At 35.7% G+C, this 15,908-nt stretch overlaps 1 protein-coding gene across 2 annotated transcripts; it reads left to right on the top strand.

The window, feature by feature from the left end:
- LOC109840658 (putative glucose-6-phosphate 1-epimerase) lies at positions 1,481 to 10,132 on the top strand. Of its 2 annotated transcripts, none has more exons than XM_020409386.1 (8): positions 1,481 to 2,516; positions 2,690 to 2,764; positions 4,542 to 4,598; positions 4,675 to 4,838; positions 4,930 to 5,064; positions 6,980 to 7,082; positions 7,599 to 7,698; positions 9,705 to 10,132. In XM_020409386.1, exons 1-8 carry the CDS (start codon positions 2,406 to 2,408, stop codon positions 9,899 to 9,901), a joined length of 942 nt encoding a protein of 313 aa, XP_020264975.1. In that variant the 5' UTR covers positions 1,481 to 2,405; the 3' UTR covers positions 9,902 to 10,132. The 2 variants fall into 2 exon arrangements, with proteins under 2 accessions (XP_020264975.1, XP_020264976.1); XM_020409387.1 differs by lacking the exon at positions 9,705 to 10,132 and adding an exon at positions 8,831 to 9,131.

Here is a 15,908-nt window from a genome sequence, read left to right on the forward strand (position 1 = left end):
CACTTCGTACTGGACGCAACAAGCGAGACGTTTGGTTTGTATTAGTGTCGACTCAGTTTTGGAAAAACTTTGCTGATGTGGAGAATTGTAGAATTGGCGAAAGATTTGGTGAAGAACAGGTTTTGGACACAAGGGAACAGTTTTGGAGTTGTTCGATCGACTGCGGTGTAATACCGGTCGACCGAATTCATGTACATACCCTAGAATCGAGTCTGGACTTAGTGCGGTACCGCCGCCATACCCTGTAGGCATTTTTCTGGTTCTGTCGTTTGATCGCGGTCGACGCGAGCTTGTGGCGGTCGACCGCCAGTCGGGTCAGGCCCAGGTTGAGTTGTTTCCTGTTTTGAATTGGTTTGGTGTTTGGTATGAATACCAACACGTTTTAGGGTTTCTTTGGCGGAGTCAAGGGGATATTTTTGAGCATAGAAAAGAGAGATCTTTCTGAGCTATTGGTTAGGGTTTTGTTTGGAGAGAATTAAAGATTTTTTGGGTTTGTTCGAGTGATTTATAATGTTAGTTTGTACTCTCATTCTCTATTAGTGAAAACCCATCCCCTTCTTGCCCCGTGGACGTAGGCAACTGGCCGAAAAATTAGTTGTTTGTGTTTGTGCCGTTATTTTTCATTGTTTGCTTGTCTCTCTCTGCGTTTGTGTTTGGTTCCTCAAAGCACATTGATTGGTGGCTTCCGCGCATAACAATTTAAGCACAATAAAGCCCTGTAAAAATTTAGCAATTATGTATATTCAAAAATGATTTAATCGACAAAATCATATTGAGGTTCTTTCTTTGAGCTTGAGAGGGATGAGCTCTAATAGGATTACCTATTTACCTTTGATCCAACTCAGTTTGGAAATCTATAAAAAAAGGGGAGGGAAAAAGCTACTTTTAAAAACAAAAGGTGAAAGTAAAAGACTACTGAATTAGATAATACAAGTTTCATTTTCATTCTTTTTGGATTCACTTTCAAGTAATCCTTATCTCTTGTTTAGCTTAGAGTCATTTTCTAATTCTTAATTCATTTTCGATAAATTTTCCAACATCCAAACATTTAGTCAAAATGTTAATAAGAGCTTTCGGTGCAAATTGCATTTCATCGCGTAATTTTGCTCGTGACTAATCTCAGGGCTCGCGTGTAATTTTCCATTCACGAAGCACCCAGAAGGAAAATTAGGAAAGAAGCATACCTTTTTTTTTAAACTTTCCTCCCATTTTTTTTCAAAAGATTTTTCTATGGTCTCCTCCTAACCGCTGCCTCCTCTTTTATCCTTTGTGGATATTGGCCGAAATAGTGGAAGTGGGTTCAGTAAAAATTTGAACTTTAATGGTCCAAATTAGGGTTTGAGTGCTTGATTGTCTCCTTTTGCTGACAATGCTCGTGAGAGAAAAAGGAGAATTCCTGTGGAAGTTAGGTTTGATTCTAGTTTAGTTTGTTACAAGTCAGTGCATTGGGATGCAGGCAATTAGGAAATAAGCAAACTTCCAATTAGTTTTGATTTTTTTAAGGTTTGTGAGATCTATTATCATTCTGATATGAAAATGAAAATGGGTTGTTTTTTCGTTCCTTCAGTAAAGCTGTAGAATTGATAGATTCGGATGTAAGTTTGAGTTTCCCCCTTTATTTTCTGTACTTAGTAGTTTTTAAATGCCAGTGTCAGAGTTTTGCTAAAAAAATCATTTATTGAGAGTATTTTTTTTGGTAGTTTATACTGCAAGTGTTTGCTCCAGTTCTTGGGCTCTACTAAAAGCCCTTCTTCTTCTGAAATCATTATTCCACTGTTTTTCCTGCATCTGGTATATTCCCTTTTATCCAAATCTGCAGAGATTGGTGGTACAAAGATAAGGTTTTTAAGGCAATTTAGGAGTTCCCTTTGTGTGAGATCATCAATCTAGAACCAGTGGTTCTTTTATGACTTGTAATTGATTTAGCATTAAATTTTGGGCTGTTACTCCTTTAACAGTAAAGGAGCAAGGATTGGGATTTTAGATCAGGGATTTCCCTTAAATGCGAGCATGGGAGATCTGATGGGTCTTGAGGGGATGGTTTTAGGTTATTTTTTAGCTAAAGTTTCTTTCTAGGATTGTGCTTTTATGACTATTTCTTTGGAACCAGCCTATTTCTAGCAATCCCATTAATGCTTCTTGTGTGGGATGGAAAGGTTTGATTTTGTTTGAAGGTGTTTGGGGAGTTGGATGGTAGATGTGGCTTTCAGTAGGGATTCACATGATATAGTTTATGGAGTCACAAGAAAAGTGTTGGGGGCAGATCAAATTCCCAACTGTTCAACAATGACTATTCGAGATTAGTTTTATTTATTTGCTGGCCGCGTAAAGTAAGAGGAAGAACAACAAGAAGAAGAGAATAGGTTTTCCCTTTGTTGTGCCTAGTGATTCTTTGAGTTTCTGAGATGGGTCATTCAGTGACTGTTTGGGATCAGAGATCGGAATTTGAAGTTACTAAAGACTGGAATGGCATTGATCAAGTTGTTTTGAGAGTGCCAAGAGGTGCTTCTGCAAGGGTTAGATTCTCAACCTTGTGTTTTTTTGTTAGTTGTTAGTTTTGCTATTAGGTATCATAAGTATATACTAACCCGTTGTCTCTCCCCTGTTGCTTGGAAGCATTGAGTTTTAGATTTTTATATATGCTAGTCCTTGTTTTGCTTTATCTGATAATTTTGTCTCGGCAATTCAGGTTAGCTTGTTCGGCGGCCAAGTTATTTCATGGAGGAATGAGAGGGGTGAAGAACAACTGTTCACTAGCAGTAAGGTAGGGTTAGCAGAACTTAAACGTTTGTTTACTTTTCCTTCGTAGTTAAAAATTCTGTATTTTCTGGGTTCCTTTAATTTTTTTCCTCCATGTTTTATAACTCCACAGCTCGATGAGGAATCAGTTGAGCAAAATTTTCATTGAGCATTAACAAATGACAACTAATAGAAAAGCACATGCCATTAGATATTATAAACCTATATCTTCTAGACTATCTTTGACCAAGTGGAGCTTGTCATAGATACACAGTATATATGGCTTATGATATGAACCATGCTGGAGTTTTGATGTGTATATCTCCAATACTTCTATAAGAATGTCATATTAAATTCTATCAACTTCCTTTTGGAAGGCACATCCGTGGAGGATAAACCCAAACTTGGCCCAACTGGTAAAATTCTGCAATTGTTTCTTCTTGATCCAGTCCGCTATATTTCTGATCACCAATATTTGTAATATTTTGTGAAAAGGGATTGAATAGGTGCATAATATAACATCTTAGGGTTTCTGAAGCTGCTATCTCATCCGCTTTACTAGGGTTTGAGGCTAGGTTTAGAGAGACGTGAGTCACCCGATCTGGTATCATCTTCTGTTTTGGTGGAATCTAGTTGTCACAGTATAAAAATTCAGGCTGAGTGTCATATCCCATGAATCACTGTGTTATTTTTTCATGTTAGCCATTCTTTATATGTTTTTTTCACCTATGTTAAGTATCTAAGGTTTCTGTGGATATGATTTTGTTCTCCTCTGCCTTAGAACATTATCATACTTGTTATTGTAAATCTGTATAATATGTACGTAACTGATATTTTATTCCATAATTAGTAAGATCTGCACTGTCACAAGTTTAGATCACGAGGTTATGACTTGTAAACGAGTTCGTTGTCTCCTCTCTTTTTCTCTCTAAATACCAATGTTAATTTACTTCATAAAGTTTTTGTGAATTTTCAAGTACAGTTGTCTTTTCAATTGTGTAATCTAGATAAAAACCTGTCTGGATATTTCTTTTCAAGTAAAAATATCCTTCCAAGTTCTCTGAACTTCTACAGTTGATGTACTGCAAGTTTTTGCTTTTGCTTGAGGCTAAATGTCATTTCTTATCCATTCAAATTTAATTTTATTTATGAAAACTGAATCTTGGAAAGTATCAACATGACTTTCTAGCGGAGAGTCTACTTCTTTTCACATAGTTTAAATACTATATAAGATGTTGAGGTTGCCCTTCTTTTATCAGTTATTATTCAGAACTCTTACACCTATGTTGTTGCCACATCTGAAGGTTTGAAGCAAGTATTTTTTTTCTTTTTCTTTTCTCTTTTGATGCCAGTCATTGCGAATGGAATTGCATAAAGCATTTCACCTTGTTTCGGAGACAGTTGCCTGTTTGTGGAAGTACTTTGAAATGATTTCCTCAAAAGCCTAATAAACATTATTTCTTCCAGACTGGCTGTACAATGAATTTGTTATTTTGTTTCTCATTTAGGCTTAAAATTTAATTGCCATGAGCATTAAGCAGTTGGCTAACTTATGGAAATATGTCAGCAGCTTCTAAGGAAACTACTTTATCACTAGGTCTTGTCTTTCTTTTGCTTATTTAGACATTTCACGGGAACAATGTTATTTACTATAACCTTTAAAAAAAAAAAAGAATTATGTCTTCACAGTACATTTGAACCTAAGTTGCTTGAAGTTGCTGAATTTTTATTAGTTGTTAGTACTTAATAGTTTGAATCTCTTTGACTCTTCAATGATATAAAGTTGTAAATCTTTGATGCAGGCTATCTTCAAGCCACCAAAGGCAATGCGAGGAGGAATTCAAATCTGCTTTCCACAGGTATTGTGAATCACTTGTAATGGTTATGTTATTTGACCTCTACAACATACAATTAACCCATTATATACCCTTGAAGTTTGGGAACTGTGGATCACTGGAGCAACATGGCTTTGCAAGGAATAGGATGTGGAGCATTGATAATGATCCTCCACCTCTTCACCAGCACAATGACAACGACAAAGTTTTTGTGGACCTGTTGCTTAAACCCTCGGAGGATGATATGAAGTGCTGGCCACACCAGTATGTGACCTCGTTTCCATATTTTAACATTTTACTTGTTTTTCTTTTAAATTACATAACTCTTAAGACAATATTAACCTATTGGTTTCAGTTTCGAGTTTCGCCTTAGAGTGTCTCTTACTATGACCGGAGATCTCACACTGACATCACGTATTAGGAACATCAATGGAAAGCCATTTGGCTTCTCATTTGCTTACCACTCATACTTCTCTGTTTCTGATATCAGGTAACTGCACTTTCCTCTATTCGAAATAACGTGCGTTGTTATTTTGCAGTTGGTTGCGCTCTTGATAATGTTTTTTGTTCATTGCTTCAAATTAATGTGTGTCTTCTGACTGCTTGTCATTTGCCATGGTAATGGCTAAGCATATCCTTATTGTATGACTTCTAGTCTATGGATGAATTCTTATATCTTTTTCAATGCGAACTTGCAAACTATAACTGATATTCTACTAGTCCTAAAAGTCCCTGTCACTGTCAAAATTCTAACTTAAGTGCCTTTTTATGGCAGCCTGTCAAAACCTGCGCATTTTGAGTGTTGGTATTTCTTAGGTCCTCTTTATAAATTTGCACTGGGGAATTTGAACTGAGCGATTCTGGTTCCATCGTAAAGTCCCCACAACTGAACAAAATTATGGTGAGGGTAGAATATTGTGACAGTTAGCTGCTCAACTGCAGCTAAATATATAGGTTTTACATGTATTATCTCCCTAGAATAATAAACCCTTTATAAGATGTTTTTTTATGGGAAATAGTTTTTTAAGAATCACATTTCAAAATTTCATGTGAGTTTTGCAGATAGCTAACATTTTCGTCAGCTTGCCGATGGAAATCACTTCTTAAATATTGTGAAACTGACATGAAAGAATGTCCATGAAGTTTAATTTTTTATTTCGTAATTGGAGGACCGCAATTTCACAAATTTGTTTTACTATTGTTCTATTAGAGAAATTTGTAGAGTGTCAGTCTAGATTGGGGGTTTGGTTTGGAAAAAGCATGAGGCAGATTTAGTCTCACATCAAACAAAGAGTAAGATGGGTTGGTGGTTAAATATGACAGGACTTACGACACATAAAGGATTAATCCTCCAGTCAATCGGGATGAGCGTAGCCCGTCTCTTTAATGGGCCTTTTCAATCCTAATAAATTAGTATCAGAGCCCACGGTTCGATGGGCCTTTGTTGGATACTCTGTTTGCTTCGAGATTCTCTTACATGGGTTAGAGATCGAGGTGGAGTATATGTGACATTAATTTGGTCTAGTTCGGGTTCAAGCTCCCTTAGGTGCACATGCTGTCACATTTGCACTGTGAAGTGGTTTGAGGCGCTGTCCCCATTAGCCACCTTTGTGTCTCACATACATTTGGTTTGAGCAGGGTTTGGTTGGATAAAGGTAAGATGGATGGTTAAATATGTTTAGACTCATGACCCAAAAAGGATTAATCCTTTTCAGTCAGTTGAGCTCAAGTAAATTAGTCTAGTCCATCTCCTTAACGGGTTTTTCCAACCCTAACAAAATATGACCAGCTTTTATAAATCCTCAATAAGAATTAGCTAAACTTAAAAAGTTAAAACTTTAGAGGATCACAGCTTTATGAATTTGCTTTTTTAGTTCATCGTTCCAGCATTTACATAAAACATTGTCAGCTTTGGACATGAAGAGTTGTCGTAAAAGCTCCAAATAAGAAATGGCACTACACTTAAAAGTTAAAAAGCTTTGGACATGAAGAGTTGTCATAAAAGCTTTGGACATGGTCAGCTATGCTTGAAACTTTTGAGTCAACCCTTATGATGGCATCTATGAGAAAGTGTGGGCTGTGTTAAAAGCTTAGTGGATAGTAGACCTATTTTTTCTGCTTATTCGTTTGAACCGCCACTCCACTAGCACATTGCCTTGGCTAACAGGGTTTGCGTGAATGAAGCATAAAATTCCTTTCTAATTTGTTTGCAAGTGATCTTAACATTTGAGGATTTTCAGATAAACAATATTTTATTAGCATATTTGAATCAGTGACGAACAGTATTTCATAGTTACCCTTCTCATTGTATGTACCTGTAAATTGGTTCCAAGTGTTAATATATATTATTTCTAAAAAACGGTTTTCTAACTTTGTTGCTGTGTATATGAATTTCGCAACGACAGTGAAGTGAGGATTGAGGGACTAGAGACATTGGATTATCTGGACAATCTTTGCGAACGAGAACGTTTTACCGAGCAAGGAGATGCCATTACATTTGAGAATGAGGTAAAAGGTTTTCCGGAAGTCAATTTAATTCCAAGAGTAACCTCTTAATAGCGATTTCCTTAGAAGATTTTTCACCTTGATAAATCAGTTCTAGGCTTTGTCCTAGCAGGTTTAAATTGTTCTTCTTTCTGTTTTCACCATACATTTTTCCTCTTACTTATAACTGAGATATAATAGGATAAAAGCAGTCATTTAGCAGAAACCTCCTAACGTGATTGTTCTTTATGAAAGTACTAATTCTAATCTAGTGAGATTTTATTGTTTCAGTTACTCTAGTAAAATTGGTAGCACTTGCGTTTGTCTGATCAGTGAAATCTCAACCCTCCCTCTAAAATTGACATTTGTCTTTGCTTGAATTGTATCTTCTGATTTCACAACCTAGATGAAAATTATTACCATGGAGAATAATGTTTGTTCTACACTCTTATCATCACCTTTCTTATTTATATTGAATTTTAATACAATTTTGTTTGGAAACCTTGACAACTAATGAATATGAACTTTTTTGATTTGCAGGTAGATCGAGTTTATCTTAGTTCTCCAAATGTTGTTGCGGTTCTTGACCATGAAAAGAAACGCACATTTGTTATAAGAAAGGAAGGTCTCCCTGATGTTGGTAAGATAGTGTTTATGCTATTTGTTTCAAATTGTTTATACTCTTTGTTTCAAGTTTTCCCATAAGGCAAATCTAGATTTGTAATTTTATTTATGGACCACACATTTCATGAATAAATAATTCCTGAAAGTTTCTTGCTTATGTATATCCTATAAAATGATTACTAATGCAAAAAAAGGACAAAAAATGAGCAGTTTTTCAAAAGGAAAGCTCAGGCACATTGAAGTCCTATTTTGCCGAAGAATCGAACAATTTCCCTGAATTTGGATAGCTAAATTTACTTTTATTGTTCTTTCACGTCCCCTTCTCATATTTAATGAAAATACAAGAGATATCTGATATTTTATATATGCTGCAAATTTCAAACTTTTTCTAATATGGGATTAATCTTCTCCTTTTACCTATTTCCTTTGGAGTCTAATTTAACTATTTATCTTTTTCCAGTAAGCTTACATATAGATTGGGTTCACAATATATCTTTTACTGAGGCTATTTGTTAGGTAACTCATTTTGATGGGAGTTTATTTTTTTTCTCTTTTCTTGTTAGGAGATTCAGATTCTGATTTATTATCATTTTTCAAATAGACTTCTCATAAATCTAACACCTTTAATATTTAAATTAGGCATTTCTATTGGTGAGAGGCAGTCATGATACCAGCAGAAATAAGTATTCAATTACTGTAACTATACAAATTTCCACTAAAACTTTCAAAATCATAATTCGTTCAATTTTTCCTTAAAGTTCACCGTATCTTTCTCCCTTAAAGAGGAACTGATGAACAAGTTTATGAAGCAAGTGCGAAGTCTTATTTTTATCTGCACACATGATTATATAATCATTTGAAGTGCATACATGCTGGGCATTTATGTCATATATAATTTAGGTCACTGAACTGTTGACACCTAGTAATACCAAAAACTTGAATAATAAGCTATTCTCCTGCTTTTAGGATTTGAACTAGTACTCTTCTACTTGTAATGCCAGATTACTGGATTATCTGTTATTCTGTACTTCCTGCCTTTCAAATTTTCAGCTGCTAGCATCCACCAGGACTCAGAAGAATACACATCATACTGGAATATTTGAATGTCATGTTATTTTCTTAACATATGATTCATGTTTTACTTGCAGCAACTTGAGGCACTAACGCTTGACACGTTACTCGGTGATAATAATATAGCTTATTATTTACATCACAATCAGTTGCTAGCATCCATCAGGACTCAGAAGAACATACATCATACTGGAATCTTTGAATGTTTCCTTAACATATCATTCTTGTTATTCTTTCAGCTACTTGAGGCACAAACTTTTCATATGTTACACAGTTGATAATATAATACATGAGATGCTAGATAACATCTAGCATTTGTATTTAAAACATGTACTGTTAAAAGTTGAAACATGTCCTAATGATTCGATGAGCTTCCTATAAGACAAATTTTCTTTTTTAAATCATCATGAATGATCTGGGTCTACATGACTTACAACAGTTTTTTTTAATTATTTAAAGAAAAGGCATGGGCCCATAAACTTGAATGCACATCTCCTCAGATCTACCAGCATGTGAGCAGGTGGTTCTCCATCATGGATGAATGGGGTGATATGACTTTATTGCCCCCATACCTCACTCATTGATGATGCAGAGCCTCCGCTTATGAGCGGGTGGAGGTGTGTACTCTAGTAAACTTAATTGATCGTACATAAATGGGAACACAACGATGTAGGGTTGAGCATATACTAGAAATTTGTGTGGACTATATCTGCTTCTATGCAACAGACAGATGATCAAGCCACACATCTATCAGACATTGTTTTATTGTTTTTTCGCATTGGCTAGAAGTGCCTAATATTCTTTCAGAAGTATTGTAGAGAAGTAAATCAAGCATAAGAGTTTAGATTTGCAATTATCATGACTCATCATAAAACTTCTAACAACAGATTCTTTTCACGTGGGGACTAGCATTTCCTGCGAATCTATATAACCTTCCTTTTTTGCTAACAGTTGTCTGGAATCCATGGGAGAAGAAGTCCAAATCCATGGTTGATTTGGGTGATGAGGAGTACAAACAAATGCTGTGTGTTGACGCCGCGTCTATCGAAAGATCGATCAACTTGAAACCAGGTGAAGAATGGAAAGGGCAAATGGAGATCTGTTCTGTTCCTTCCACTTATTGCAGTGACAACCTTGGAGGCATATGAGAAGGTAGTCTTCTTGCTTCTTGATAACTAATGAGCCCTCATGCTTATTTTTATATTGCAGCGTGGAGGGAATCATATTATTTGTATTTTGATTGTATTGTTTAAAGCACTGAAGTCCTTGATCATGAATTTCTCTGAACAGTTTGTGATCGGATGAAAACATTTAGATGTGTGTATATTTGCTAATATTATGGGAGTTTGACATAGTTATTTGTTGATTCTGCATTTAAATTATTTAGAGTATCCAAGTACCCCATATTCAATACATAGTTCCCATCCTCATGAAGTATTCAGCAATGAACTTTTCTGCTTTTTCTTTCAAACTGATCATAGTTTGCATAGATGAGAACTTTTGATTGCTCTAATTGAACTTTTGATAGGTTCGTGTCTTTATGGTAACTATTGTGGAGCAACTGCGTTGCACGTAAAAAAAATAAATAATATTTCCTTCATATAATACTTTCTCTCTGTTTACATTCAATTCAAAATTTCTCTTTTCTAAACGCCTTAAAATTATGTATCATAAGTTAGAAGCATAAAAATTCATACACTAAAATTATATTAAAATATCCTTTATTGTTCCTTTTAGCAATTGTTCAAAGTAGTCATTCTATGCGATACATTCTAAGTTCAAGTCTTCTGTTCAAAACAATGTTTACTTAATTTATTTATAAACTTATAAAATTTTATACAAAATTTTAAACTTATTTAAACAATAGTCTTTTATTCAAGAAATTTATTTCTTCTCATAACGGTTTTTTTTTCTCCTCGTAGCTAATTGACATGGGTATCTATGCATCATCCTTCATGTAACTTATATTTTTAGTGCATGTACTTCTATATTAACTAAGGTTACATTCAAAATAGCCGTTCCACACAATACATTCTAAGTTCAAGTCTTTTGTTCAAAACAGTGTTTATTTAATTTATTTATAAACTTATAAATTTTTATACAAAATTTAAAACTTGTTTACAACATGACAAAAACAAATGTTTCAGATGAATTCAAGATAGTTGTATTGTTGTGGTATAAGCTTAATGGTAAGTTCATTTATTTTGAATGTAACCTTAGTTAATATAGCACTGCACGCACTAAAAATATAAGTTACACGGAGGATAATGCATAGATACCCATGTCTATTAGCTATGATAAACATGAACGGACCAAGATCAAGCCTTTAGATTCTTTAAAATAGATGAAGAAATTAAGAAACCAGAGTAAGAACAAAACTTAGAATTGTGCATGTACATAGGATAAGACTGCAATGCTACTCATTTTTACTATTTCCTTTTAATTCAAACTAGACATATGCAAGAACGTTTCCTCCAAAAAAAAGGAAAAAGAAAAAACGCGAGAACAATTTCTAACACATTATGCTATGTCTATTGAGTTTTTTTAAATTAATATAATTGTTAATATATCTTAAACTTGGTGTCCACCAATAGTATATAGGTATATAATTGCTATTAAATTTGAGAAAGAATTAGAAGAGAAGAGCATGGGAGCTTAATTACTACAGAGATTATTTAGCAGTGATTATGGGTCGAAAAGAAGGTTTTTTTTTTTTACTTGTGTCGTTGGATGATGAGTTTGTTGGAGGAATGTATTTGCCTTAATAGGTAGTGTCGTTAATGGGAGCTATTAAAATCATAATTAATTGATTTATTTGGGGAATTATGATAGGAATTGAAATAGATTAAGGGCCTGTTCGGTTGTTTTCCGCAAAAAAAAAAGAAATCAGAATTGTACCACGAAAACAAATTCAAGGCATTTCATAGTGTTTTCTTAGATTTGAAGTATTCTGTTCGTTTCAACATGGAAATCAAGGGATTGAAATCAAAAGTCACATTTACTGTGTTCGTTTCAACTCTTTGCAATAAAGAAATGAATTGTCCTTTATCACATTTCTTGGTTTTCCCCTGTTCGTTTCAACCCTAACATTTCCCAGTTTTCTCTCCCCCCGCCTTGAAAAACACTCAGCGATTTTTTTAATGGCTGTTTAACACATTTCCGAGTTGTTTTCAGGCCAAATGTAGCTGAAAACACAAATTCCCAAAGTCCTACGTGGCACACGTTTTCAAGGCCCCATTTCTCTAAATCAGATTGTGAAACGAACGGGTGAAATGGAAATCACTCGAAACCTTGTTCCTATGTGGCATCAATATTTGTTTTCATTTCCCAGTTTTCCACGTTTTTTTGGGGCAAACGAACATGCCCTAATTGGTGTTGCTTGGGAGGTCATGGTAGGAATTGAATTATGAATTCAAATAGATTCATATGAATTTAATTAAACGAATGAACAGACATTATTGTTGAGGTGGGGGTTATGCACTCATGACGGATTTACTTAATTGATAGGTTTTTTTTATAGGAATATTAATTGTTAGGTAGTAAATAGTAATTAATGATGCCAGGATGCACTCGCAAAGTTAATCTCGTGCATTTTGGTTCTCGCCAGTTTTTAAGTTTTCATTCATGAGTGGGGCCCATTTTGTCATCTTGCTCGGAGGGTGTTTCTCAACTGTTTTATCTTTTTGCCAGGAGGCCCCACTTTGTTATTTTGCTCGTATGGGTGAGGTTTTGGGTCCGTGATTAACTCACACTGGTAAATAATTGTTATAAGAAGCACACTATGCAAGTTACAGAAGTTATTGTTTTTTTTTGTTGACAAGGGAACCTTGGTCAATACCTCCACTTAAACTCCCTTTGGAGTCCGCCGCACCCCGGTTCGAATCCCCTCAGTCCCCAACAATTTGCAAGGAGCTACCCCTTAAGTACCAGGGGGCTCATCCCCAGCACATGGGCGAGCGGTGTGTGGACCGGGCGAGACGCGAACCAGAGACAGCGGGTCGAGCCGCTACTGACCAAGTAAACCCCGGGTTTCCATCCCCACCCTAAGACTAAAGGAAACCCCCACCCCCTAAAGCCAGAGGGACCAGGTGAATGTGGCAACAAGGATTCGATCTCCTGACCAACGGGCACGAAGCCTGGGAGAATCTCTACAGAAGTTATTGTTTACACCATAGATATATTATACTATATTTTAGTGTACGTTCTTATTTGCTGTACAACGTATAGTATAACGTATAGTTTTCATTCATGATTGTACTGCTTGCACTTAGTGTGATACGGGTCTATCTTCTTCCTTGTTTCGGGAGCTTAGCGATACTCATAGGAGCTTGATGATAGATGATTCCCAAGATATCTTGAGAATAGAGACGTGAACGAAGTCGTTGAAGACGGCAATGTCGAAGAGTACATGAAAAACTGTAGGAAACACTTTAGACTTCCAGCGTTTGGCTGCACGTGATGTCGCGGTCGACCGCGAACGTGCACAACTCAGGAAAAGTCTCTGGACTTTTCGCGATCGACCGCGATGGGTTCTGTGGTCGACCGTCAAACCCTGTAGTCGATACTGAGTTTCGGTCGTTTGCCATGGTCGATCGCGATGGGTTCTACGGTTGACCGCGAGTCGGGCTGGCCTGGTTTTTAGTTTCCTGTTCACTTCAGGTTTTGTATTTGATATATATTAAAACACGACTTTTCTAGGATTTTCTAACGAGATTGTATTCAGAAAAGAGATCAGGGAGGTTGTTCTTTGATCTAGAGAGATTGTGAGAGAGGGATTTGTAATCTATTATTTCTCATAATCTAAAGAAGATATTTTCCTTCGCCCAACTCAATTCTTTGTGTGTTTTCTATTGTCTTCTTCATAATCCACTCTTGATAATTCCGTGATCAAGGGTGCTCATTCAGCGACTCGTATCAAGTTGATATCAGAGCGGTTAGATCCTATGAAGGGGGGGAACCTGTGTATTGTACTTACTCGATAGCAATACAAGAAGCTTGGCGAGATCCTTATTTATTTGGAAGGAGTTCAAAAATTAAGGAAGAAGAAGATTGTTAGACCCTAGAGGGGGGGTGATTAGGGTCTTATGCTAATCTAATCCGATTTAAATGCCAATTAAAACTAATTAATACGTTATCCTAGCAAGTATAAAATACAACAAGATATGTGAGCTAGGATAAACAATATGAACAAGGGATATATCCCAGCAATGAGATATACTATGAGTTATATGCAAGGATATGAAACTAAGGGTGATATAAACATAAATAAGATAAACAAGATAGTGGATAGTATGAACTAAGAGTAAATGACAATGGCGATATAAGATATGAGCATGAATATAAATGAACGCCAAAGCACACTCAAACACACTATATGATTACGGAGTTCGGACCTTCCGTCCTACGTCTCCGCTCCCCACTCCTGGGGAGAAATCCACTAACACAATCCGGTTTGGAAGCCGGAACTTCTTCTACACACTCGGTTTTCTAGCTAACCGAAAACTCTACAACTCACACTCTTGCAATCACACTCTACACCCACTAAGTGTTGGACCTAGCCGTGTCTCCCTCAAGTGCTCGGTTACAACCTCTCCCTAGGCACGTCAACCGACACCACTCCTCTTGGGACGATCCCCGACTCTCACCACACACTCCTCACTCGGTGTACAACTGTATTACAAAGTGATTCTTACAATAAAGCACAAATACAGTAAATGATTGTTCTCTCTAACAAGGTGAGAACTCAATTTAGCACAACTCAAGGTTACAATCTCTCACCACCCAACTATACTATGCAATGAAAGATACAATAAGCTCAATGTGGGTGTGTGTGTAACAATGAGTAAATAAGATCAAATCAACTAAACTCAAGTATGAAATCTAGCTTAAGAACAATGATAATCAATCAAGTATATAAATGTAAAGCTAGAGTTTGAGTTTAGAAAACTTCTCAATTTGATAACAAGAGATGGAGGGATGATAGTTGGAAGCTCAAACTTCAATAGATAATCTCCTCAAGCTCTTGTGGAATTTGATTCACCAAAACAAACTCTCAATTTGCTTAAAAGCTTTTTAAACACACTTAAACCAAACTAAAACCCTTGTTAAAAACTTTATTAAACTTGATTAAAAACTCTCTTGGTTAGCTTGAGAATTGAAGGCAATAGGATATTTATACTCTCTCATAACTCAGCCAAAAACCCCAAGCAGAAAGACAAAACAGCCCCCAGCAACGGTCAAAAAACTAGCCGTTGGAAGCTGATTGTCGGTCGACCGGAAATTCTGTCGGTCGACCGTTTTGAGCTCTCGGTCGATCGGACCGGTCGACCGACGATTCTCTGGAAAAATACTGACGAATGGTCAATTGACCGGTCGACCGTACCGGTCGACCGAAAACAGACATTTCCAGAAAAAGCGGTTTTAGAGCTGATTTTAAAACACTGTTTAAAAATATCAAATAAATTCCAAAAAATGTAAAACTTTGGGGAATGATTGTAGACATGATAATAAACATGCTACAATGACTGGTTATCAAAAAGGACTTCCCAAATGAAAAATATCATCATTTTACAAAATAGTCCAAAACATGAAAATATGAGATACTTGAATTTTGATGTTTTGACATAAACCAACTTTTGAAACTTTGTGAAATGTTTTTATAGACTTAGTAAAACATGTATAAACTGATATTGAAGTCTATAAACTAAGAATACAATATTTTCACAAAATTACATATTCTATGCAATGTTTTCAAAAACATAATAGTAAATATGAAATATGTGATTTCATATTATCAACATGAAAACTCAAAAGCTATGTATGTATATATATAACTATATATATGCATAGAAACCAAAACTTATGTATATATATATATATATAACTATATATATATACGAAGAAACCAATAAATGTGTGTATAGATAATTGAGCTTAGAGTATATAACACACATAATATAAATCCTAAACTAAATTACCCAAGCTTGATCTTGATCTTCATTGAGCTCAACTTGGTACACGTGCGGATGAAGCTTGAACTTGATCTTTAACTTGAATTGTATGTTGCTTCACTCCACAATTCCGCCAACTTCCATTGGATATGATCGTTATGGCGCAATCCATCCATCCTCCAACAACGTTGTTTGTCTACAAAAC

The sequence above is a fragment of the Asparagus officinalis genome, chromosome 5, assembly GCF_001876935.1.
Source record: "Asparagus officinalis chromosome 5, Aspof.V1, whole genome shotgun sequence".
NCBI lineage: Eukaryota > Viridiplantae > Streptophyta > Magnoliopsida > Asparagales > Asparagaceae > Asparagus > Asparagus officinalis.

Coding starts and splice junctions, on each gene's coding strand:
- LOC109840658 (XM_020409386.1), top strand. CDS start 2,406: ATGGGTCATTCAGTGACTGTTTGGGATCAGAGATCGGAATTTGAAGTT. Junction 2,765..4,541: donor AACTGTTCACTAGCAGTAAG/GTAGGGTTAGCA, acceptor TCTTTGATGCAG/GCTATCTTCAAGCCACCAAA. Junction 7,083..7,598: donor CCATTACATTTGAGAATGAG/GTAAAAGGTTTT, acceptor TTTGATTTGCAG/GTAGATCGAGTTTATCTTAG.